Here is a 23423-nt window from a genome sequence, read left to right as displayed (position 1 = left end):
AAGGTGGATAATTTCGAGGTCGGGATTGGTTTGGATACGGACTCGGGGTATAGCGGCTTCCAATTCCCACCATATGTGCTTCTGGTTCTTTTTTCTTCATGAGCGCTACCCTTCTTGAACTTTCTTGACCTTTCATTCTACCGCTCTTGACGGCATTTTCTATAAGCTTACTGGATATTACAATATCCGCAAAATCTTTCGTGGCACTTCCCACTAGTTTGTCATAAAATGGCGCCTTTAAGGTGTTGATAAAGAGGACGGTTATCTCCGTTTTTGTTAGTGGGGGTTCCACTTGGGCTGAGACGTCCCTCCATCTCTGCGCATACTGTCTAAAAGTTTCTGACGATTTTTTCTCCATCATTTGTAAAGTCATCCGATCAGGCACCATATCTGATACATGCTTGTACTGCTTACAGAATGCCGACGCCAAGTCTTTCCAGGATCGGATCCTTTCCTTACTGAGCTGGTTGTACCACTGAAGAGCTGATCCTACTAGACTATCTTAAAAACAATGTACGAGTAGCTTATCTTCGTTCACGTAACCGGTCATTTTCTGGCAAAACATGACAAGATGCACTTTTGGACATCTTGTCCCATCGTACTTTTTGAAATCAGGCACCTTGAACTTCGGAGGCAGGATTAGGTCAGGTACCAAACTAAGTTCTTTAGCACCTAGTGCAGAGAAGACTTCAGTGCCTTCTATTGCCTTAAGTCTTTCCTCCAAACTCCTATACCTCTCTTGAGCCTCGTGATCATCTATTTTCAACTTGGCTATTTCAGTCGGATCATCTAAATTTGGAATTACAGAATTGGCAGGGGTTGCTCCGGGATTTGACATAAATGTTTCTTGCCCTAGATGAGCAAATGACATAGGTCGTTGTTCCAAGCCTGTGGATTCCCCTTGAGTATACCCTCTTTGTGCTACGTGGGCATGCGGTGGAGTGAATCCTGGGGGATAGAGTGGATCCTGGTCATGATTAATTCTTAATTGAGGTTCCATACTGTCGAGGTTCTACATAGGTCCTTTTCCTTTGACCAAAACTGACATCATCTCCATCATTCTAGCCATTTGATCCTTCTGTTCAAGTGATTCCTCTCGAGATCTTACTATCAAATCCCTCGTTTCTTGCTGTGATTTAGCCAGTTGTTCTTGTAATTCCCTCTGGATTCTTTCCATCCTTTCGATTCTTTCATTGAACTCAGCCTCCATTGCTCTAGCTTGTCGACGCGTTTTATACGAATGGTGTGGTTCCAGATTTGAAGTATTGCAACTGCGAATTATATGATTCTAACCTTAGTGAATGATTATGGGATATGTATATGCAATGAATGAATGAATAAACGTTGAATGAATGTCAGTCATGAAAGAAATGCGAGAAATTGGTGTTGATCTCGAGATAGTCCCTATTAGGCATTTCATTCATCAAAAGAGTTCATTACAAAACATTTTGCCATTTTTGATTCGGCCATTACACAAACTTCCTAGCTATATCGCTATATTTCTTTACTCGCTCTAAGAACTCTGATATGCTCGATTGTTGGCTCGGTGGGAATTGGCAATTGAAATCATCTCCTTCATCTGATAGTTGTACCATGTGCACAACCGCTTGACGGATTTTGTTGATCAAAAAGCCCAGTTGCATTTCTCTTTCTTGGAGGTCCTTTTTATAAGCGTGAGTGTCTCTATCATATTGATCATTCTTTTCTTCCAAGGCTTTTAAGAGAGTATCCAATTGTTGCTGACGAGCTCGCAACGCATCTTCTAGATCCTGTACTCTTTCTCTTAAGCTTTGATGTTCAGATTGACTGGTTGTCCATTTGGTAAACATAGTTTCGTGTTCAGTGCTTTTCTTTCTTAATTCTATCATAACCCGCGTAGCCTTTTCCTCCTCATTCTCTGCCCTCTTTTTCCAAAATTTCATCCCACCTTTAGCATTGTTTAATTCTTCTCTCCACCCTGTTGACGACTTACCCAACCCACTGTTCTTGATAGTGACTCTTAACTTTTTATTTTCCAGATGAAGGTCCCTTAAGTCATTTCTTATGACTTCAACTTCTTTTTGTACTTTTTCGGTTTTAGACCTTTCAATCTGGACGTCGATCTTCAACTGGTAATTTTCTTCTTGAAGAATACTAATGTCCCACAACATTTTGACCTTTTCGTGCTCAAACTCTTGTCTTGCTATTTCTAGCTCGGATGGCACTTCTGCCGAGAAAGGATTCTGGACGGTGTAATTTGTCGACGAGATTTACTGGCTGTTCACCCGTTGCTTTCTCCATATGTCGTAATCTTGGGTAAGGGTATCAGCATATAGAGCTAATTCCATGTGATGAATTCTCTTCCAAGACTTTGCAGTATCTCGGACCCTCTTCATATATCCTTCACCCGCAAAAGCAAACTCTGATTGTGCTAATCCTCCGGTGGCGGGTACGAATTGTCGTGAAGAAAATTGCCTTTGGACCATTAACGGAGCATATCCAACTCCTCCCCATAACCCGAGTAGTGGCACCCAATCTTGATCTCTGACTTTGTATAGCAGAATTGACGGTTGTATCCACGGGGTCTCCAAGTAACGTCATCGACGCGAAGATTCTGAAAGACTGAGACCCAGTATTGTTCAGTGACCTCCTTCGGCCATTCTTTCTTGAGATAAGCTTCTAACGGAGAGAATGTTTTAGAAAACATATGGAACGGTGTGCGCTGTACTTTCCAGAAGTGGCTTAGAATCCAAACATTGAGTAACTGCGCGCATCCGATAAAACGACCTTCCCCTTTCTTCCTACAGCTACTTAGAAATCTGAAGGTTTCGGCCAGGATAGTTGGGACAGGGTTGATTCCTTGTTTTAACCTTTCAAAGAAATCTACCACCGCAACTTCTATGTGTCCAAGGACCTTAGGGAAGATGATCAAACCGTAAATGGCCAGAGCGAATAGATTTACCCTTTTCAACATGTCAGGATGGTTCAGAACCAAGTCTCGTAGGGAAGACCATGGAATGCAAATGGTTTCATTTTTCTTCTTTATCTATTTTTCGGCCCACGCGTCAGTCATGTCTGTCAATCTCACTAAATTTTTCTTGAAGGTCATTGGCTTAGGTTCTTTCACATATATCATATAAGGTTATACGTTTTCGACACGAAGCAAAGTAGCATACTCTTCTATAGTAGGGGTCATGTCTTCCTGATTGAAAGTAAAATATTGGTAGGCCGGATCCTAAAATCTAACCATGGCTTGGATCAATCGTTCGTTTACGTTGACAGTAATCAAGTTGGTTATGTCCCCATATTTTTCAGTGAAGATACCCCTAGTGTCCAAGTCCCACTGATTCTAAACCCGAACCAAATCTTCAAGGTTATTCTGGCGAACATTCACAGTTACGTGCTCGGGCAAATTGGCAATACATCCCTCCACTAGACTATCCCCTCTTTCTTTCTGAGTCTTTAGAGACCAATCTCGAACTGCGGCATTCCTCTCGGTTATTTGTATAATTGACTCTTCCATTAGAAACCCATTTTTTGGCAACCGATCTCTAGTCAACACCTTCCTAATATGATGCCTATAATGCATGATGGAAAAAGAAATAAGGCAAAGACAAACAACCTTGATTAGTAATTAAGTATAGGCAGAAAAACATGGAAAATTTAACAAATCGAACTACTCAAATCTAGTTTATTAAACAGACCCAGTCCCCTTGTATAGAAAGTGAAGATGCAAAAGATAAGAGGCGTTCCTCCCGTGCATTTATTTTGGTGACTACTAAACGGACAGAGGTTTGGCATGGCTCTAGTTAAATGGCTCGTACGGTTCACTATATGCGGTTTTGGTTCTAGATAGGTACTCGAATTGTCCGTACTGTCATCTGCTAAGACTAGTACGACGCTTCGGTTATAGCCCATCACAGGCTATAACTCATGAAAGCATAAGTCATATGTAACCCGAAAGTATTCACTAGCCTGTACGGAGGGACGAGTTAACTCACGAAGGCGTAGCGTTTACTTTCACTTAAACGGACGAGGCCCGGGTAGAGAGCTCATGTTATGCAAAATGCAAGTGCACGGTGTGTGGGAGAAACTCACAAACCTTTACATTTTATTTAAAAAACTAGACCAAAACTAAAACCATAAAAATTTAAAGCTGAATAACAATCGGATAAAACAAGTTGGGAGAATATATAGAACACTTCAAAAACCCAATTTTGGGATCACGACTAAATATTAATTCGAACAAGGAATTTTGAAAATTTTGATAACACGCGTTTAAGTGACTCGACTCTCAAAAACTGACATCCTCAGTGGAGTCGCCAGCTGTAGCGACGTAAAAATTTCGCTTTCGGTCGCTAATTGAGGCGATTATTTGAAAATTTGAAAATGGAATTTCGGTTTAAAAAAAAGAGAGTCGCCACCGACTTTTTTCTAGGTGTAATCGGACACCTAATAAATCATCTTTTTTAGAAAATAAAGTTTATTCTTGAACAAAAACGAAGGCCAAACTTGGGTCTACGCAAAAATCCTGAGAAAAATAGGGTTCGGGAGTCAGTTACGCACGAGGAAGGTATTAGCACCCTCATGACGCCCAAAATTGGTATCTTTATTAAACACGTATAGTCTTGATTTTTAAAAATACGAATTCAATTTGCCATTTAACCGTGATCCGATTGAAAAACGAGAATTTTTTAAAACACGAAAATTTTGAAAACACGAAAATTTTTGGGATTCTAATTTTTTTTTAAAACACGAAAAATTTTGGAAACGCGAAAAGTTTACAGCATTAGAATTTTGACAAATTACATATCCTCATTTACATTTTAAAAATAAAGTTTGATCACTTACCAATAATCACAAAAATAAATATCCTATTTCAAAACACGAGAATTTTTAAATTTTTCGATTTTTTTAAAAAAGGACGTCCCATTTTTAACACTAGCCGACGATATTCACCCAACATAGCGATGAAATCAATGGCTTAATATTAAATCGACACGTTGCCTTATTTATAAATAAAAAGAAGAAGCAAAAATGAATAAACTATTTTTTAAAATAAAATTCATAAATAAATAAGCAGTGCAAACATGATATAATAAAGTGATTAATAAAAACATTATAACATAATATTAAGATATTAGAGTAATAACAAATAATATTTACAATAAAAGAAAAAAAAGTAAAAATGTATTAATACCATAATAAAATAATATATGTATAATAACAATATGTACAGAAAGATATATATATACCAAATAATACATAATAATACTAAAATAAAATAATAAGTAACAATAGTGAAAATAATAAGCATAATAATAAATATAATGATATATAAAAATAATACTATATATAAAAGTATATATATATGTACAATAAAATATATACTAATATTAATAATAAATATAACAGGGTAAAAATAAGTATAATAATATATTAGATAGTAAAAATAATAATAATAATAATAATAATAATATGTGAAGGTTGAGAAAATAATAATATAATAATAACCAAAGTTTTAAAATCATAAAGGGATATAAATAAATGGTAAAACAAAGTAAAATAAATGTATGTAAAAAAAGGAATAGATAAATAAATATAAAAGAAATATAATAGTAATAGTAATAATAATGCAAAGCTAATTAATTTAATAATATGATAATAATAATAGTAAAGTAAAAGGAAAATAATGAAAGGAAATACGGGAAATATATAAAAGGAAATAAATAATAATGGATAGACAAATAAATAAATATTAGCGGCGTGAAAATGATAAAATAACAAATATTTAAATGAAGATAATAAGAACAGCAAATATTTTGAAAGTAAGCATTAAAGTCCTTAATATATATGTGAGGGATATAATGTAACAAACAGATGAATAAACAAAAAAAAAGAGACTGAAATGAAATACGCGCAAAAGTGGAGGATCGAATTGGGAATATTCCATACCATCAAAACGGTGCCACTCCAACTAGTACTAAAATGTAATTAAAATAATATTTTGGGCGGAATTTAAAAGTAACAATGAGCTGATTTGAAAGGACCAGAAAGGAGGAGAGACCATTTACACAATTTGTCCCAAAAGCAGAAACATGCTTGGCCTAGTATTTGTGACGCATTTCATCTTTGTTATTTTTTTTTATTTTTTATTCTTTACTTCATTTTTGTTTAAGCAAACAAAGAATACCCCACCTCCTTTCCCCTTTTTCGGTTAAGGTTTCTAAACCCATTTTTGCCGTCGTCATTGTGGCTCTTTGAAGCCGCCGGGGCTTCCACCGTCGACAATGGTCAGGGCCACCAAGATCCAGGTAAATTTTTCTTTTTTCTTTTTATTTAAAACCGATTTTTAATGAAAAACTATGAGATTGAATCGAAAGCAAACAAAAAAAAGGAAAGAAATAAACTAAAGGAATAAGAGAAATAGAGATTAAAATCCACCTTTTTTCTTCTGTTGTTTTGCTTTTTGATCAATACATTTGTCTAACAGTCTTTTTCTTTTTTTCAAAACAGAACAACAGCCAAAGGAAATCAAAATTAAAAAAATCCTCCCCCCTTTTTTCTTTTTGCTTGGCTTTTTATAGCCATTTTACAAGTTTTTTTATTACTACTTTTGCTATTTTTTTTGTCTTGCTTGTTTGCTTTACTTTTTGCAAGGTATGGAAGTGATTGGTGGGGTTGTCAGAGGCAAGTGGCACCGAAAGTTGAGGCTAGGGTTAGGTTTTCCTCTTTTTTTTTTAAATTTGGGCTATATTATTGGGCTAGGGATTTTTATATATTTTTTTAATTTTGGGTTTGGGTAGTTGGGTTAATTTAGATGGATGTGGGCTGATTGAGGTTTGGGTAAATTAGGTGGTTTTTTTTTTGTTATAAATGGGTTTAATTTGTGGTAGACCAAAATTGGCCTGCAACAGTACCCTCTATGGTGAAAGATTTTTAAAGAAAGAAATCATCTCATTTTTGAAAATTTTTACATTAAAAGACTATTAACCGTCTTTCAACTTCTAGCCATGGCCTGGTTATGGAATTACGTACTTCATATTCCTATCCCCTTGACTAACCCACTTGCATCTAAACTTCTATCTCCAACGTAACTCCTCGAGATCAATTTCAAGCTTGGAAAGATTTTTACTCGTATGAGTGTTCAATGCTTCATTATACCCCGTAATCTCCTCAATATTCTCCCTTTTATGAGTTGAAAGACTTACAAACACATCCCTATTCCAAGTTTTAATAGATTTTGTTAAAGTCAATAAAGTAACACTCATATTCTTATCACAATGCCATTGATTCTTGATAAACTCCTTAAAATTTTGATGCTTCACCCAGCCAGCAAAGAAACAGAAAGGACGTTGGGGTTTATTGCTAACATCACGACTAATTTGAGTAAAAAGAAGGCGATGGTCGAATTTCAATTATTGAAGGTTAAAAACTGTGGTATATGGAAATACTTCATTCCATTTATCATTGCATAAAGCTCTATCAAGTCTCTCATGAATGCTCCTCCCACTACTCCAAGTAAATTTAGGTCCAACAGCTCCCAGATCTCTCAACCATTATTAAAAATAAAATCACAAAACAAACCATTACTTGTACTAAAAGCACCCCTTTTTCTCATCAAATTGAAGATTGGAATTGAAGTCACCAACAATCAACCAATGCTCAACCACCTCATCTCCAATACGACTAAGCAACTCCCACAGTACTCTTCTTTTCGATCTATGCATGCACGAAGGTTGGCTATCACCATCATTCCAGTCTAACTGAATAGCATGAACTTTCTTATCAATCTTTTCAACCAATTGCAACATTGCCATTTTAGGTGATAAATTCCCAGTTTACACCAACCGAAATTTCATAGATGAGCCCTTAACCCCTCGCTTAATCTACTTCCATTTAACTGAAGAAAACACATGTAAGTATTTATAGAAACCGCTTGATTAGGATCTTTATTCTTGTCTACCATACCACTGAATGATTCTCCAAATTTAACAAAGTGTCGACTGACACAACTTTGGACAAAATTTGATTGGAACTCTGATTATTATATTGGGAAAAACTTCTTTGGATCTTCTTGGGCTTCAGTCACTTTAAATCGCCCTTAACAATTGGGTTCTTCTTCTTTTGTGGGCCTTTCCTACCTCTATTGATGACGGTTAAGTTGCCCCCGAATTCAGTCCCTTGAAACGCTCCACATTAATTTCACTGTTATATTTTTCCTTCAATTCCATTCGTAGCATCTTCCTGTAGATTAGAGAAAACCCAAACCTATTTTTATTCTCTTTATTCCTCCGGATATTAGCTGAATTTTCAAGATTTTTATGACCTTGCCTTCTTTGTCTTCTCTCAATGACCATTCACATACCGGAATTTTCAACCTCTGCCTGCTTGCTCAGATCATCTTTAGGTGTTAGGTGACTAACATCTACCCCATCCTCGTTAACAGTGGAAGTCGATGAAGGACGAAAATTCTTAAGATGGCCAAAATGAACACAAGAAAAGCAAAAATATTAGGAAGTCCTTCATACTCGGTCTGTTAGAGTTCGACCCTTAATTTTTATTTTAGAGGTCGATACTCACGGCCATTCTAGCAAATTTTCCTCAGGTGCCATTATTAGTATGAAGACATTTTTTTTTTGTACATTTGTCCTCGAAGACCTAAGAGGCGAACTTACACTCCCACGTTGAATTGAAACTCATGAGTAGTGGAAAAAGACTGACTTGGACGATAAGGTTGTGTCTAAAAATAGTTCAAGGATGTTTTGATAAAACTTTAGATCGTAATTAATTTCATCATAAAATAATTATTCTTAAGATGTATGTGTGAAAGACTTTTGAAAATTTCAATAGAGCATAAATCTTATTTCAAAGTGTAATAGGTCTAATCTTTTTACCCAAAAGTTTAACAATAATAATTTGTTGTAAACTTTTGTGAATTAAATAATGGTCCCTTTCAAAGAATTTGGTCGAGGGAATACCATCAGCCACTTTGAGTATAAGATCTTATCCTTCAATTCAATATCTTCATCATTCATCTCCACCAATTTTGAATTACTACCCACTTAAGAAGTTTAGAGAATTTCCTTGAATAACAACCGGCTTGAACTAAATTTATTCGTTATAGAATCATCTTTATCTGTTGATCTTATGTTTCAAATTAAATCTCAAGTTCGTGTTGGTGAAAAAAATTTAAATTTGAGTTTCAGAATTCTTTTCAAATTTATTTTGGTTAGTAATTAATTCAATCCAATTATCATAATAATTATTTTTAATCTCAACTATAACAGTTTAAAAAAATGTTACACCGGTAAAATTATACTTATAAAAAATTTAATAATTAAATTATAGGTAAAATGGTGAAGCTTATGGTTAGACATTTTAGACATTCCATTTTAAGTTCTTTATTTAAACATTTCGTATAAAAGTAATAAATTATAAAAATATATATTTAGGTAATTTTTAATCGAGTCAATTTCAAATTAATTGTAACATTAATTAGTAAAACTCTTTATATATAAATATAGATAAATGATGAAGTAGATAATTAAATTTATTAAAAGTTATTATAAAAGGAAAATATTTGGTACATTGTTAATAAAGTATTTAAATTAATAAACAGAATAAGAGGTTAACAAATATCTTATAAAGATATAGTAAAATATTAAAAAAAACACATGATGAGTTTTTAAATCTTCGTATAGAATAAAAAATTAAACTGTCAGATTACCAAATACTAACCCTTATAAAACTATAAAACAAAATAATATTTTTATGATTTTAATTAAATATTAGTTCATTATAACACTAATTTTTAAAGAAAATTCAAACTCCATCTGAACTTTTTAAAAAATGGATGAACCCTTCAGGATTGGGACATGAATAAAGCCCATTTGGTAAAAAAATGGAAATAAAGCTCAGTTGAGCCCACCAATGCATGGGCCATGGACAATTCCAGACTCCGTGGTGAACAAAGCAGAACTGCTTCTTCATCCTCTCAGCTTCTGCTTCATTGATATGATAATCAGTGAAAACTCACACACGGCAACAATGGCTTTACTCCCATCTTTCCGTACTATTATCACTCGTTTTTACAGGCCAACGAAACCGCCTCCACAACTGATCTTTTCCTCGCTTTTGTTCCCCAAAAAGCTCTCTTCTCTTTTCCCTCTCCCCCCTAAACCCCAACCACTTAAACCCCTTGCCTCCACTCGCCAAGGTTATTCATCTTCTCTGTCCCCCTGCCCGAAAATTCATTTTTTTTCATGTTCACTTTTATATGTAACTACCCATTTCACCGTTTGACCTTTGCAGAGACTAGTTTCGTTTCCAACAGAGATGAGCGCTTGGTGGGTTTGGGTTCAGTGAACGATGGTGGTTCAATTGAGACCCAGAGCTCGACCAGCACCATTGCAGCCATCGTCACTTCTCTAGGAGGCCCTCCTGCTGCCGTTGGCATTGTTCGTTTGTCTGGTCCCAACGCTGTCGATATCGCTGGCCGTGTTTTTTCCCCGGCTAAGAAGAAGAAGGGGTTTGATTCAGGTTCGGGTTCTTGGAAACCTAAAAGTCATATTGTTGAATATGGCGTTGTTTTGGATTCTCAGGGGAATGTAGTTGATGAGGTATGCTTTTTTCGAGGAAAAAAAATTGCATTTGTTATACTTTTTCTTGCTGGGTTGCTCGTGTTTTTATTATTGGAATTGTTGGAGGTTAAAGTTGCAATTTTTTTTAAAGGTTTTAGCTGTGCCAATGTTGGCTCCAAAATCATATACTCGTGAAGATGTGGTTGAGCTCCAGTGCCATGGGAGTGAAGTGTGTCTGCGTCGTGTGTTGAAGGCTTGTTTAGAAGCTGGAGCAAGGCTTGCTGAACCAGGTTGGGTTTAACTTATGCAAAATTAATTTATTGGCACTTTTGATTGTAGTTTGATTAAAGATCAATGTCCTTGAAAACAAGATTCTAGTAGATATCTTCTTAGACCCCCCTTAATGAGGCATTGGGGAGGCGTTGCAAGACTTGTTTACATACATCGTTTTGTCATAACTGTCCTAATCTTTTATTTCCCTTTTCTTGTTTTTAGGCGAGTTTACCCTCCGTGCGTTCTTAAATGGTCGATTAGATCTTTCCCAAGCTGAAAATGTTGGAAAATTAATTTCAGCTAAGTCTGTTGCTGCCGCTGATGCAGCTTTGGCAGGAATGCAGGCATGAACTCACCTTTAGAATTTCTGTTTTTGCCATTTTTCTTAAATCTTCTAATTAGAGTTGGTTTGCAGTGTGATTAACAACATTGATGAGCTTGACTGTCTGACAGGGTGGCTTCTCTACTTTAGTCAGATCATTGCGAGGACAATGCATTGAGTTGCTTACTGAGATAGAGGCTCGTTTAGATTTTGAGGATGAGATGCCTCCACTCGATGTCAACATCATTATGGATAGCATGCATGCCATGTCTCAGGATGTAGAGCACGCACTGGAAACTGCCAATTATGACAAACTTGTGCAATCAGGATTGCAGGTACAATCCCCGTGTATCTGATATCTTTGAATGTGTATCGAGTGGAAATTTTATGTTAGTGAGTTAAAGTGCAGGAGGCTTTTTCTTATTTAGAATTCACATTTTTTCTCCCCAAACATATCATCTAACTCAGCACTATCCAACTTTTGATCATTCAGTTGGGTTGTCCATATCTACTTATCGCTATTTTTCTTTGATAATAAGATAAATTGAGCTTTTGGTCTTTAAATGTTTGGAGACAGTATGTGCATCTTATATTTAGGGTTAGTTTTTAATAATACAGTTGCTTCCATTTACAAAACCTTGCAGATAGCAATTGTTGGCCGTCCGAATGTTGGGAAGTCAAGCCTCCTTAATGCATGGAGCAAAGTACGTGGTTATCCCTCCTTTCTTCCTATTGCATAAATTAGTTGAATTGCCATTACTTGGTTTTGATGTCTGTGTCACATCATATAAACAATTTGTTTGACTCATGAACTATTAGTCCTTCCATTTGTTCACTGGTTCTCTTACATAGAAACCGTATGGCATTTAGTTCAACTCCATGTCTTGCTTTTAGCGTGCAGAGTGAGAGAGCAATAGTTACAGAGATTGCAGGAACCACTAGGGATGTGGTGGAAGCCAGTGTCAGCGTTGCTGGTGTCGCTGTTACACTTCTTGATACTGCAGGCATCAGGGAAACTGATGATATCGTGGAGAAGATTGGTAAGAATTTTCTCCTTCCCTCCAAAAATTGCTCATGTAATTTACAAGCATCAAGTAGGACTTCCAAGTTGATTATTCTACTAGATAATGCTTTTCTACTAAGAAAGTTGACTCCTGTAAATATAGCTTTGATCCAGCTGCCAGTCAACTTTCACACACAAAATGAAAATCGGAAAATGAAAATCGGAAATGTTATGGATTATATTTTTTGGTAGTCAGAAGACTGGGCTATACTCTGTAGTTTGTCATTTTTCATCATGAGATCTCCAAATAAGGCCATGCAAGATTTTAGTTTTTCTTTTTATTGCCAAAAGATACAATTTAGTTTGATTTCTATGAAATGTTTAGGACCTCAGTCTTTTCCTTTCATTGAGTGTATTAGTTTTACACTTTATATAGAAAGTAGCAAATGTTAGTCTTTGCCTCTTCAGAGAAATTGATTTAAGTATGATTTGAACAGTTTTATTCGCTAGAGGTATTTAATTTTTATGATTGATGTTTCCTTTTTTAATATGTCAATTATTATTTAGATCTGTATGACTTTGTTCTAGGTGTGGAAAGATCTGAAGCTGTTGCAATGGGTGCTGATGTCATCATCATGACGGTGAGTGCTATTGATGGATGGACTCTGGAAGATACGAAACTTGTTGAGAGGATTCGATCCAATATGGTAAGCCATTAGCATCAAGGTTAACTTCTACTGATCTCGATGCTTTTTCCATTTTTAAGTATCTTTTCCATTGGCTTAGGCTTCTTCGAATATATAGTGAGATTGAGTGTTGTTTTGAGTTTCAGGGATCAGCATCCATTCCGATGATTCTAGTAATCAATAAAATAGACTGTGCTTCATCTGCTTGCTCTGATTGGGTCAATAGAGAAGCCAAGTTGTTCAGTAAGCATGTCTTTACGTGTGCCATCACTGGTCAAGGGATACATGACTTGGAGAAATCAATCTTACAGATTGTTGGCCTAGACAAGATTCCCGCTGGGGGCCGTAGATGGACCGTTAATCAGGTTAGCATTCTTAAAACTGCCATTTTTCTCTTAGCTTTAGACGATTGTAGTTCCATATTCATTTCTCAGATAAAGCTATAACATGACAGTCTGATGTTGATTCTGACTGCTGCTTGTGGAATATTTTTCATGGGGTGTTTCTCAGAGACAATGCGAACAGCTGATGCGAGCCAAGGAGGCTCTTGTAAGATTGAAGTTGACGATAGAGGAGGATCTGCCTCTTGATTTTTGGACAATTGATTTAAAAGAGGCTGCATTGGCTCTTGGCCAGATAAGTGGAGATGACATTTCTGAGGAGATTTTATCTAACATTTTTGGTAAGTTCTGTATTGGTAAATAGTTGGTTGTGAAGTAGCTGATGTAAAATCACAATTTTTTTTTTTTGTGAAATTACTGTATTTCATAGAATGTTAAATGTATGTTTATTAAATCGTATAAAAATTTATAAAAGTGTGCAATTAATTTAGTTTTATATGAATATAGTAACCTGTTTTTAGGCTTATGTCCAAGATTAGAATGGTTTTAGGTAGAGTATTGGTCTCTAATCTTTAGCTTCATAGTTGACTGGTTGTGTATTAGAAGGGTGATCTTGAAATACAATTATTCAGATAATTATTGCATGCTTTCTCCTGACAAGATATAATGTATTTTATCAAAAAAACCCATTCAAATCATTCTATAGTCAGTCCTACTCGCTGCTTTGACATTTGTTTTATCAAATATTTTGTTAGAAAGGTCAGCTGCTAGTCACTGGACATTTTTTTATATGAAGTTCTTTCCTTCTATAAAGTCGAGAGGAAAGAAAACCACCACGTTTTGGCTTGTTCGTTTAAAAAAGTAGGAAATTAATTATTAATATTAATTGTAGAATAGCAATTTTTTCATTTTCTTTGCAAGGAAAGCTTTAGGTTTTTGACATATTGACTCATCAAAATAACTGTTCTAATTTGGCATGATTTTTATTAGTTAACGAAGTTTAAGATAATAATATTTGAATTAATGAAGTTTGAACTAAGATAATATTTTCTAAAATTAATATTATAAATGTCTATAATTTAAAAATATTTTTTTATAAAAATAGAAATAGAAGTGCAAACTAATATTAAAACAACATAAAATAACAAAATAAAATTTACAGAAACTATTATTAAAATAAAAGTTTAAAATTAATATAAAAATAGAGGTTTTATCAAAAAAAGTCTATTAATAACATACTACTACTACCAGGATTGATTAAAAGAAAAAAAATAAAATTATATTAAAATATAATAAAATGAAATCACTGACACGCTAAAGAAAGCAAAGAAATCAGATGATACTAACTTCCGGATGGGTTTGGTGAAGGAGCATGTTTAATAGCTTCCTCGGAAGGAGTTGAGGGTGTTGGTGTAATTTTCTTGTCGGGGGATGATGGTGTTGGTGTAACTTCTTCGGTGGGAGTTGCAAGAGCTGATGGTGTTGGTGTTCTTGATGATACTGGAGCAATCGATCGCTCAACTGAATTAGCTACTGGCGATTCACTAGGGGAAGGGTTTGCTACTGTAATGTTGCAGAAAAAATAAGTTAAATGAAGACTTAAAAGACTTTATCACTGCATTTTGATATATCATGGTAGAAATTAAACTTAATTTTCATCATAAATGTTTGATCAATAACTGATATAAATATTTGATAAAAATAAGTTTGCGCAAGGAATTTTTTCCTTTTTTGTGTTTTGAATCTTAAACTGATAAATAAATAATCTACCCAAGCAATTTTCAAACCATGAAACTGGAAAACATTTGTATATATGATAGGGAAGATGAAAGAGCACGTACCAAGAGCTACACTAGGTGGAGAAGAAACTGCATATAATGTTGTTGATCAAATAAGTAATACGAACAAGTAAGAAACCAAAAAAAAAAAAAAAAAACAAGATTATTTAATACTTACATAAGTTACAGTTGTTCATCGGAGATGCCGAAACTTCACAAGCTGAAGGCAACATAACAGCTTTGGTAAGATTAACGTCGGCACACAATTCGGCACTGCTTTTAAGAGCTTCGCAAAAGCATTTCACATTTGTTTCTAACATAATTTTAAAGCCAGAACAACATGCAGTTGTTGGTTTATCTTTGGTGCTGTCACCACTTAAGAACAAGACACAATCTATCATGTCGTAAATGATAGCGGAACAACTCACTGATGGAGAGAAGGAAGGTGACATTTCAGCCTTTGTCACCGTAATGCAGAACATTAAAATAAAAATAACAATAATAGATTTCATTTTTCAAGTTTATAACTGAAAATAAGTTAGAAAAAAATTGCTGTAAAATATATATGTGACCTGAAACTTTTAAAATTAAAGATGACCTAAAATTTTAAATTTTAAATTTTTTAAATTTTAGGCTAAATAAGGATTTAGAGATAAAAGAATATTTAAATTTTAAATTTAAATTATTTTGATATTTAAAAATATTTCTGTTTTAAATGTTTATAATTTATGTGAAATAATATTGCCCAAAAAAATAAGGTTTTAATTTTAAAATATAAATAAAGAGTTAAAGATAAAATAAATAAATTTTAAGGTCTTTTGTAATTTAATATTTATTTTAAACAAAATTATTTTAAAAAAGTTTAAAATTATACACGAATAATTGAAGTTAAAGCATTAAAATAATATAGTGTACCCAAAATTATTAAAATATTTTTAAAATTTTAATGATAAATAAATATATTTAAGTTACAAATATTATTTTTAAAATTTTAATTATTTTATTATTAGGAATAGATAATAACTTTTATTTTAAAAATAATTTGTTTCAACACAAAAATAGTTTAATTATTAGAAGTATTAGATTTATTTTTTAAAAATTTGAAATAAAACTTTGGGCATGTTTATTAGAGGTGAAAGTGGGGATTAGAAATTTAAATAATTAAATTCAATAATAAACAGTGAGAAATGAGTGAAACATAAATAAAAATTGAAAAAAAGTGTCTTTTCTAATATTAAATCTTATTTATCTATATAATATATCTCAATATTATTATTTTTTTTGACTAAAAATTCGACTGGAATTTTATTAATAAAATAAGCAAACTAAATAAAGTTTCACTTCATACCCAGAACAAAAAATTTCCATGCTCATACTCTGGCGAAAAAGGCGTTAAAGAGAGGAGATGGCCATTACCTGGTAGGAGAACTTTTAGAATTTGCTCGCCAAACTTTGGAGGAATGGAGGCCTAGAGAACCGGATTGAGAGAAAATGAAGATTAATGATCGTTTGAAAGAGGTAGTAGGAAAAATTAATTGATTCCCTTGGAAACTGCTATCGTCAGTGGGTTAGGTCCAAGAAAATAACCCAAGTAAAATTCAAAGCCGGCACATATAGCAAAGCCGGCCTAATGAAAGTAAAATCGTGAATTCGAAAAGAAAACAAAAAGGAAACCTAATAAACTTGCCCAGTCAAATTGACAGCTGGCCCTTCAGTGTAATGTCATTTCACGTCCTCTCCAACATTATGACGGTAGCAGTTTCCAAGGGAATCAATTAATTTTTCCTACTACCTCTTTCAAACAATCATTAATCTTCATTTTCTCTCAATCCGGTTCTCTAGGCCTCCATTCCTCCAAAGTTTGGCGAGCAAATTCTAGAAGTTCTCCTACCAGGTAATGGTCATCTCCTCTCTTTAACGCCTTTTTTGCCAGAGTATGAGCATGAAAATTTTCTGTTCTGGGTATGAAGTGAAACTTTATCTCTTGAAAACTGTCTTTCTTATGTTGAATATCTCTGATAATCGCACCGATGTTCGATTTGTCTGTATTTATGTTCTGGCATTTTTTAATTACGGTCTTTGAATCTCCCAAAATTTCTAGTTTATTAAGCCCCAAGAATATCCCTAACTTGACTGCTTGTAACCCTACATGAGCCTCTGCCACAAATGGATTTGCGATTTCGGAGTGGATGGTCGTTTTGGATGTTAAAATTTTTCCTTCTGCGTCGTGTACTAACAATATCTGAAGACTTGTTGGTCAAAGGCCGCGTCGAAAGAGATTGTGACTTCTGATCTTCTTCTTTCCTGTATCGCTCCTGCAGTAGACTGAGCAGTAAGTCTCATCCCTTTGATCCCGTTCAACTCAGAAATATAACTGTGAGTTTGCTTCGCAATGTCCCTCCGTGACACATTTATTTTATCATATATTACCCGATTTCTGTTGAACCAGACTAGCCAAAGGCCGCAGCAAAAACAACGAATCTGTTCAGTCATTCTCTAACTAAAAACCCAGGTAAGCCATTCCCATATAGTTTGATAATTACAGTTAAGTACCCATGAGAGTTGTAAATGATTCCAGACCTCTCTTGACGTAGGACATTGCTGAAAAATATGATAATTGTCTTCCTCATTTTGCCGGCAGCGATGGCAAAGAGCATTTTCTACTACTTTCTTCTGCTTGAGATTAACTAATGAAGGGATGAAATTCCAAGATATTCTCCATACTGTTAATGTAACTTTTGAAGGGATGTATAATTTCCACAATTTCCTATAGAAGTTATTAATCTCGGTCTGTAAACTAAGATTACTAGGATCCATGTAGAGCTGAGCATGGGCCGGGATGGGTTGGGTTTGAGCCGGGCCAAGAGAAAATTCTAGGCCGTTTTTCATGCCCGTGCCCGGCCCGACCCGAAATATGGGCTTAAAAAATTGTCTAAGCCTGGCCTAAAATAAAATTGGTAAGCCCGAGCTAGGCCCAAACCGACCTATATTAATTTTTTAGCTTTTTATTAAATAAAAAATTAAAATATAATAAATCAAATGCATTTAAAAACATAAAATAAATATTAAAACAAAAAACAAATAAAAAATAATACTAAAACAATTCTTAAAATACTACACAAATTAAAAATATAATAAAAAGTACTTATATTAAAATTTAAAGAAGTTAGAACTAAAATAATAACCAAATTAATAATAAAATAAAAGTTCTATAATATCAAAACAATGAAAAAACAGCATCACCAACACCACTAAAACAACACCAAAAACATGCAAAATATAATCAACCAACCAAAATATCTATACATTAACCAATTAACATATATAATTTTATAACAAACTATAAATTGTAAGTTAAATTAAATTGTCAACAATTAAAAAGGAAGGTAACTTAAAAAGCAATCAAAGAAACATCATCCTCATCGTCATCATCATTCTTGTCACCAATTTCTAACATGAAATAAAAATAAATAATTAGATTATCAAATTGATAAAAAATAATATAAAATTACAACAATAAAACGAGAATAATAATTACCCGTTGAAAATCCCTTAGCTCGCATCCTATCGTTAAGGCAAACAACGGCTTGAACCATTTTTGGCTTAAGTGAACTCCTCAAAGGTGTGATAACTTTCTGACCCATGCTAAAAGCCGATTCGGAAGCTACAGTCGATATTGGAATTGTCAAAAGATCACGAGCCAATAATGAAAGCTCACTATATCGAACTGAACTTTTGCTCCAATAATCTAAAACATCTATTTGACTATTCAACTCAAGCTCCGGTTCTTCCAAATAAATGTCTAACTGTGACTTTTCACTCTTAGTGCTAGATTCATTTAAATACCGTTTATAATCATCACTCTCATCAAAATCTCCCCTAAAATCAACACTATTAACATTGTGTTGATGCAAACTAGAATCAACAGGATCTTTATCTGAAACATTAGAATTCTCAACCAAAGAGGAAGACGTGGATTTGGATTTCTTAGCATACTCGTCAAGCAGGAGTCTAAGATTGCTAAGAATGGTTTCAACAAAATCTGAAGCATGAATACCATAAATTGTAGTAAAGCAATACTGCACATAATTCAACTTGTAACGATGATCTAAAATTGCAGCACATGACAATATCAATGAATACTCAGCCCAATATTTATTAAATTTCTCTTGCATTTGCTTAACCATTGGAGTTAAAAAAGAATGAGGATATTTAATTGTATCAAGCAAGACCTTGTGAACCTTCCAAACCCCTCTAAAATAAAGATTAGCCGTTAGATAATTAGAACCAGAAAAAACACAAGTCACATCATAAAAGACTTTCAAAATTTTGCAAAGAATAGCAACATTTCTCCACTCCTCGTTAAAAAGTGCAAATATTTGATAGTCTTTATCCCGTTGGCCCCAATAATCTAGCATATCTTTATAGTAAAGAGAAGATTCAAGCATCAAATAAGTAGAATTTCATCTCACACACACATCTTGACGCAACTTTTTGGTCACATTCAAATAAAAACTTTTGTCGGCCACATCATAAAATCTTTTCTTAAGAATTCTTGATTTTTTTATGTACTTAATTCCATTTTGAATCTTACCAACAACATCATTAGCAAGTTCCAAACCAGCTTTAACTATAAGATTCAATATATGTGCACAACATCTAACTTGAAAAAAAGCACCATCACACAAAATAGCTCGGTTCTCACGAAAACGATTTTTAAGACAAGAAACCAACACATTATTATAAGAAGCATTATCCAAAGTGATGCTAAAAATTTTCTTGTCTATACCCCATTGAGATAAACATAAAACAAGTTCATCCGCTATGTTCAAATCATCATACGGAGGAAATAAAGCTCTAAACCTTATGATTCTCTTTTGTAGCTTCCAATCTTTGTCAATCCAATGAGCAGTAATGCAAATATATTCATCATTAGTATGCTCTGAGTTCCAATTATCGGAAGTTAGACAAGTTAAACTAGGTGCTTTAGCCAACTCTTCTTTAACATGATCTCTCTCTTTTGCATAATACATTGGGATATCCTTAGCAGCTGTAAATCTACTTATATTCTTAAAATTAGGACTAGCAATTCTCATCATGTATCTAAATCCTGGTTCTTCAACTGTCCTAAATGAATGCTTGCCACACATAAGAAAAGTAGAAATAGCTCGACGACACTCATCAGCATCAAACTTGTAATTTTTTATAGATGGACCATCTCCTAATGATGGTTGAGTGGCTATAGTGTATTGATTGATATCCTTGTTAACTTTTTTCAAACATTGATTTAGATGGCATCTTAAATGGGAGGTTCCACTAGAAGATTTAACAGAAAAGATACTCTTACAGTGATTACATTATGCCTTCAATTTGTTTTTGCCCTCGCATTCAAGCTTTGTCATTTCATCCCACACCTTTGAAGTGGTAGACTTTTGACATTTGATAGCACTTTCATACTCATTAAACCCATCGTCTACAGGTATAGGAGTGTTCGAACTAGCCATAGTCATAAAAACTCAAGTCCTGGAATCCAAATAAACTAAAAGTTAATATAATTGTTCAACAATTGTATATAATATATTTATATGTATGCAATATTATTTTTGTTTGAATTATTTCCCTTTGGTCATAAAAGCAAGCCATGAGATCACTGTTGAAGAATGCACGACATAATATATGTTGAAATAATTTCTTATTCACTTTGTAATAATATTCTTCTTTTCCGTCGGTTCATGCATATTTTCCCTTATGACCTCTAAAAAACAATAATAACCAAGCCTCTAATAGACTACTACAAAATTTGATGGGTGGCAATTTATGTTCATTATGAGCATTTGCTCTATTCAATCACATGCATACTCATTGTGAGTCTGCCGCAAGCACATGTATGCCTTAAAGTTTGCTGAAAAGACAAACAAAGAACATATAAACCATGCTATGAAACTGAGAGATGCATCATCATAAGTAGAAAACATAAATCTTTTGAAAATACATGTGTTTTCATCACTTCGATCACTGAGGTTTGTAGAACAGAACAGTGACTCAAACTAAAATTTCTTGAAATTTTTAAAAGTTGAATTAATTTATCCATATTAACTTGAGAATTGAGACGAGATAAATCCCACCTGCCAAATTCAATTGCTTTGTTTAATGCTAAATTTATATGCAATTTTAAGATTTATCATAAAAAGAAAATAATAAAATATGCTCAAATCAAGTATGATTTTTGTCTTCTAATTTAGTAAAAAAATAACCTTATAATGACAATTAAATTAAATAATTTTAAATTGGTGCCTACTTTTTAGAATTAACTCTAAATTTAATTTTCAGGCCCTAATTAAATATGGAATCCAACTTTATTAATTAATATTAATGAAAAGTTGACTTTAGAAATTATAGAACATGAAGTATTCAAACATAAGCCACTATTTCTCAGGTCTAAATTTAACTTAAATATCCATTTATTCAACTTTGATTAAAAAAAGTGTCAAAATTTTTTTAACTTAAATATCCATTTATTCAACAATAGTAGAAAAAACAAAAGCAGAATAAGGGGAAAAAAAAAGCTACAGACCACAATTCCGCAAATAAAGAAGAATAAGAAAAAAAAGTTAAACTATAGCCTACAACTATAAGTACTATTCAACTTGTGGTAAATGAAGAAAAAGCTTACAGTGACAACTTGTGGGGAGCTCCGAGATTGCAAATGAAGAAGCTAGAGATTAGAGAAATGAAAGAGAGCTTCAACGAGAGAAATGAGAGAGAGCTTCGATTTTGGCCTGAGCTGAGCTGAGCTTCTACATCAAGCTTTGAAGCGACTTAATAAATGGAAAATTTTTTCCATTTTGGCCTGAGCTGAGTTGACTAGGGAGTAGGGAGTAGGGATCAGTGGAGGTGGTGGTGTGGGTTAGGGATTTTTTGGAAATGGGTTATCGGAGGAAGAAGAAGGCTTAGGCAGGTAAGCAAAATAAAGGGTAAAACTAAAGTACTAAAGTTAAAAAGGTAAAATGATAAAAAAAATAAAACTTTTAATATATAAATTGGGTCGGGCCCAGGCCTAAAAAATTTTACCCGAGGCCCGGCCCGTTTTTTAAACGGGCCTCATTTTTTGTCCAACCCATTTTTTGGGCCTATATTTTTACCCGAACCCTCCTATTTTTCGGGCGGGCCTTCGGGCCGGGCCACCCTGCTTAGCTCTAGATCCATGCTAGTCTCTTGTAATAGTTTATAGACACTCCTTACCGAGAACTCACCAGACAACTCTCCCTCCAAACTTGAAAGTCCCCGTGAACTAGCTCTGCCAATGGGATCAGTAAAATTTTCCTTGCAATCTCTGGTTGAAAGGTATTCATTACAACATCTGTTTTCCAAGTTCTGCTTTTGGTTTCGATGAGATTGGATACTAACTTGATATTTTCTTGATCTCCATGGTGTTGCAATCGATCTATTTTGTTTCCTGGTATCCACAAATCCCCCAAAACGAAAATTTTATCACCTTTTCGAACCCTCTAGCATAAGCCTTTCTCCAAGAGACCTCTTGCCGCCCAAACACTTCTCTAGGTAAACGAAGGTAAATTCCCTAGTCGAGCTTTATAAAAATCTGAATTGGGATAATATTTTGCTTTCAAAACGCGCGCTAATAATGAATCTGGAAAATTAATGAGTCGCCAACATTGTTTCGCTAATAGTGTTATATTAAATTTTGCAAGATCACGAAAACTCAGTCATCCATCTTGTTTTAACGAGCATAATTCCTTCCAGTTGCACCAATAAATGCCTTTTTTTATTTCGACCTCTTTGCCACCAAAATCTAGCTATAATACCTTCCAACTCGGTACACAAAGATTTTGGGAGTAAAAAACAAGCCATAGTATAGGTAGGAATGGACTGTAGAATAGCTTTAACGAAAATTTCTTTCCCTCCTTGTGAAAGATGTCTTACACTCCAATTGTCTATCCTTTGTTTGAATCTATCTTTCAAAACTTGGAAAGACGCTCTTTTCTTTCTTCCCACCAAATTCGGAAGCCCTAGATACCGTTCTGGATCTGATGATCTTCTTACCCCTAGGATGCTTGAGACTGATGATTTGACCCCATCTTGTGTATTTGAACTAAAAAACACTGTTGACTTGTCATAATTAACACTCCTAAGCAAAATTCATATTATTTTAAAATCGATTTGAGAGAACGCGCTTCTCCTTCAGTAGCTTCTGTAAATAGAATACAATCGTCCTCGAAAAGAATGTGAGAAATAGATGGCCCACTTCGACTGGTTTTCACTCCTTTAAGAATATTCCTCTTAGTTGCTATTCTCATCAAACTAGAAAGACCCCCCCTCCCCACAGAATAGAAATAGAAACGGACTTAAGGGATCACTTTGCCTTAAACCTCTAGAAGGATAGAAGGTCTCCCCTGTATTTCCATTGAGAGCAACAGAGTACGAAATAGTGGACACACTC

The 23423-nt window shown here is 34.2% G+C and overlaps 2 protein-coding genes across 3 annotated transcripts; one reads left to right on the top strand and one right to left on the bottom strand.

The window, feature by feature from the left end:
* Positions 1-9912: 9912 nt before the first annotated feature.
* LOC108450495 (uncharacterized) lies at positions 9913-13661 on the top strand. Its single transcript, XM_053027500.1, has 10 exons — positions 9913-10198; positions 10294-10601; positions 10714-10852; positions 11058-11179; positions 11289-11492; positions 11802-11861; positions 12059-12197; positions 12749-12867; positions 12993-13211; positions 13357-13661. The coding sequence occupies exons 1-10, from the start codon at positions 9913-9915 to the stop codon at positions 13549-13551; spliced, it is 1791 nt and encodes a 596-aa protein (XP_052883460.1). The 3' UTR covers positions 13552-13661.
* A 747-nt stretch (positions 13662-14408) lies between these two features.
* LOC108451036 (non-specific lipid transfer protein GPI-anchored 23-like) lies at positions 14409-15385 on the bottom strand. 2 transcript variants are annotated; one of them, XM_017748773.2, is made up of 3 exons: positions 15144-15385; positions 15029-15055; positions 14409-14750 (listed from the first exon to the last, which is right to left on the bottom strand). In XM_017748773.2, the coding sequence occupies exons 1-3, from the start codon at positions 15364-15366 to the stop codon at positions 14530-14532; spliced, it is 471 nt and encodes a 156-aa protein (XP_017604262.2). In that variant the 5' UTR covers positions 15367-15385; the 3' UTR covers positions 14409-14529. The 2 variants fall into 2 exon arrangements, with proteins under 2 accessions (XP_017604262.2, XP_052884623.1); XM_053028663.1 differs by lacking the exon at positions 15029-15055.
* Between the last annotated feature and the right edge of the window lie 8038 nt (positions 15386-23423).

Source organism: Gossypium arboreum, chromosome 5 (assembly GCF_025698485.1).
Source record: "Gossypium arboreum isolate Shixiya-1 chromosome 5, ASM2569848v2, whole genome shotgun sequence".
Classification (NCBI taxonomy): domain Eukaryota; kingdom Viridiplantae; phylum Streptophyta; class Magnoliopsida; order Malvales; family Malvaceae; genus Gossypium; species Gossypium arboreum.
The sequence above is the reverse complement of the archived record's forward strand: the minus strand, read 5'-3'. Positions and strand labels throughout refer to the sequence as shown.

Excerpts from the sequence above, each read along its gene's own strand:
- LOC108450495 (XM_053027500.1), top strand. The coding sequence starts at position 9,913 with ATGCATGGGCCATGGACAATTCCAGACTCCGTGGTGAACAAAGCAGAA. Across the intron at positions 12,868-12,992 it reads AGAGGATTCGATCCAATATG|GGATCAGCATCCATTCCGAT; the intron begins GTAAGCCATTAG and ends TTTGAGTTTCAG. Across the intron at positions 13,212-13,356 it reads GTAGATGGACCGTTAATCAG|AGACAATGCGAACAGCTGAT; the intron begins GTTAGCATTCTT and ends GGTGTTTCTCAG.
- LOC108451036 (XM_017748773.2), bottom strand. The coding sequence starts at position 15,366 with ATGATAGATTGTGTCTTGTTCTTAAGTGGTGACAGCACCAAAGATAAA. Across the intron at positions 15,056-15,143 it reads GATGAACAACTGTAACTTAT|TTTCTTCTCCACCTAGTGTA; the intron begins GTAAGTATTAAA and ends CATTATATGCAG. Across the intron at positions 14,751-15,028 it reads TCCACCTAGTGTAGCTCTTG|TAGCAAACCCTTCCCCTAGT; the intron begins GTACGTGCTCTT and ends GCAACATTACAG.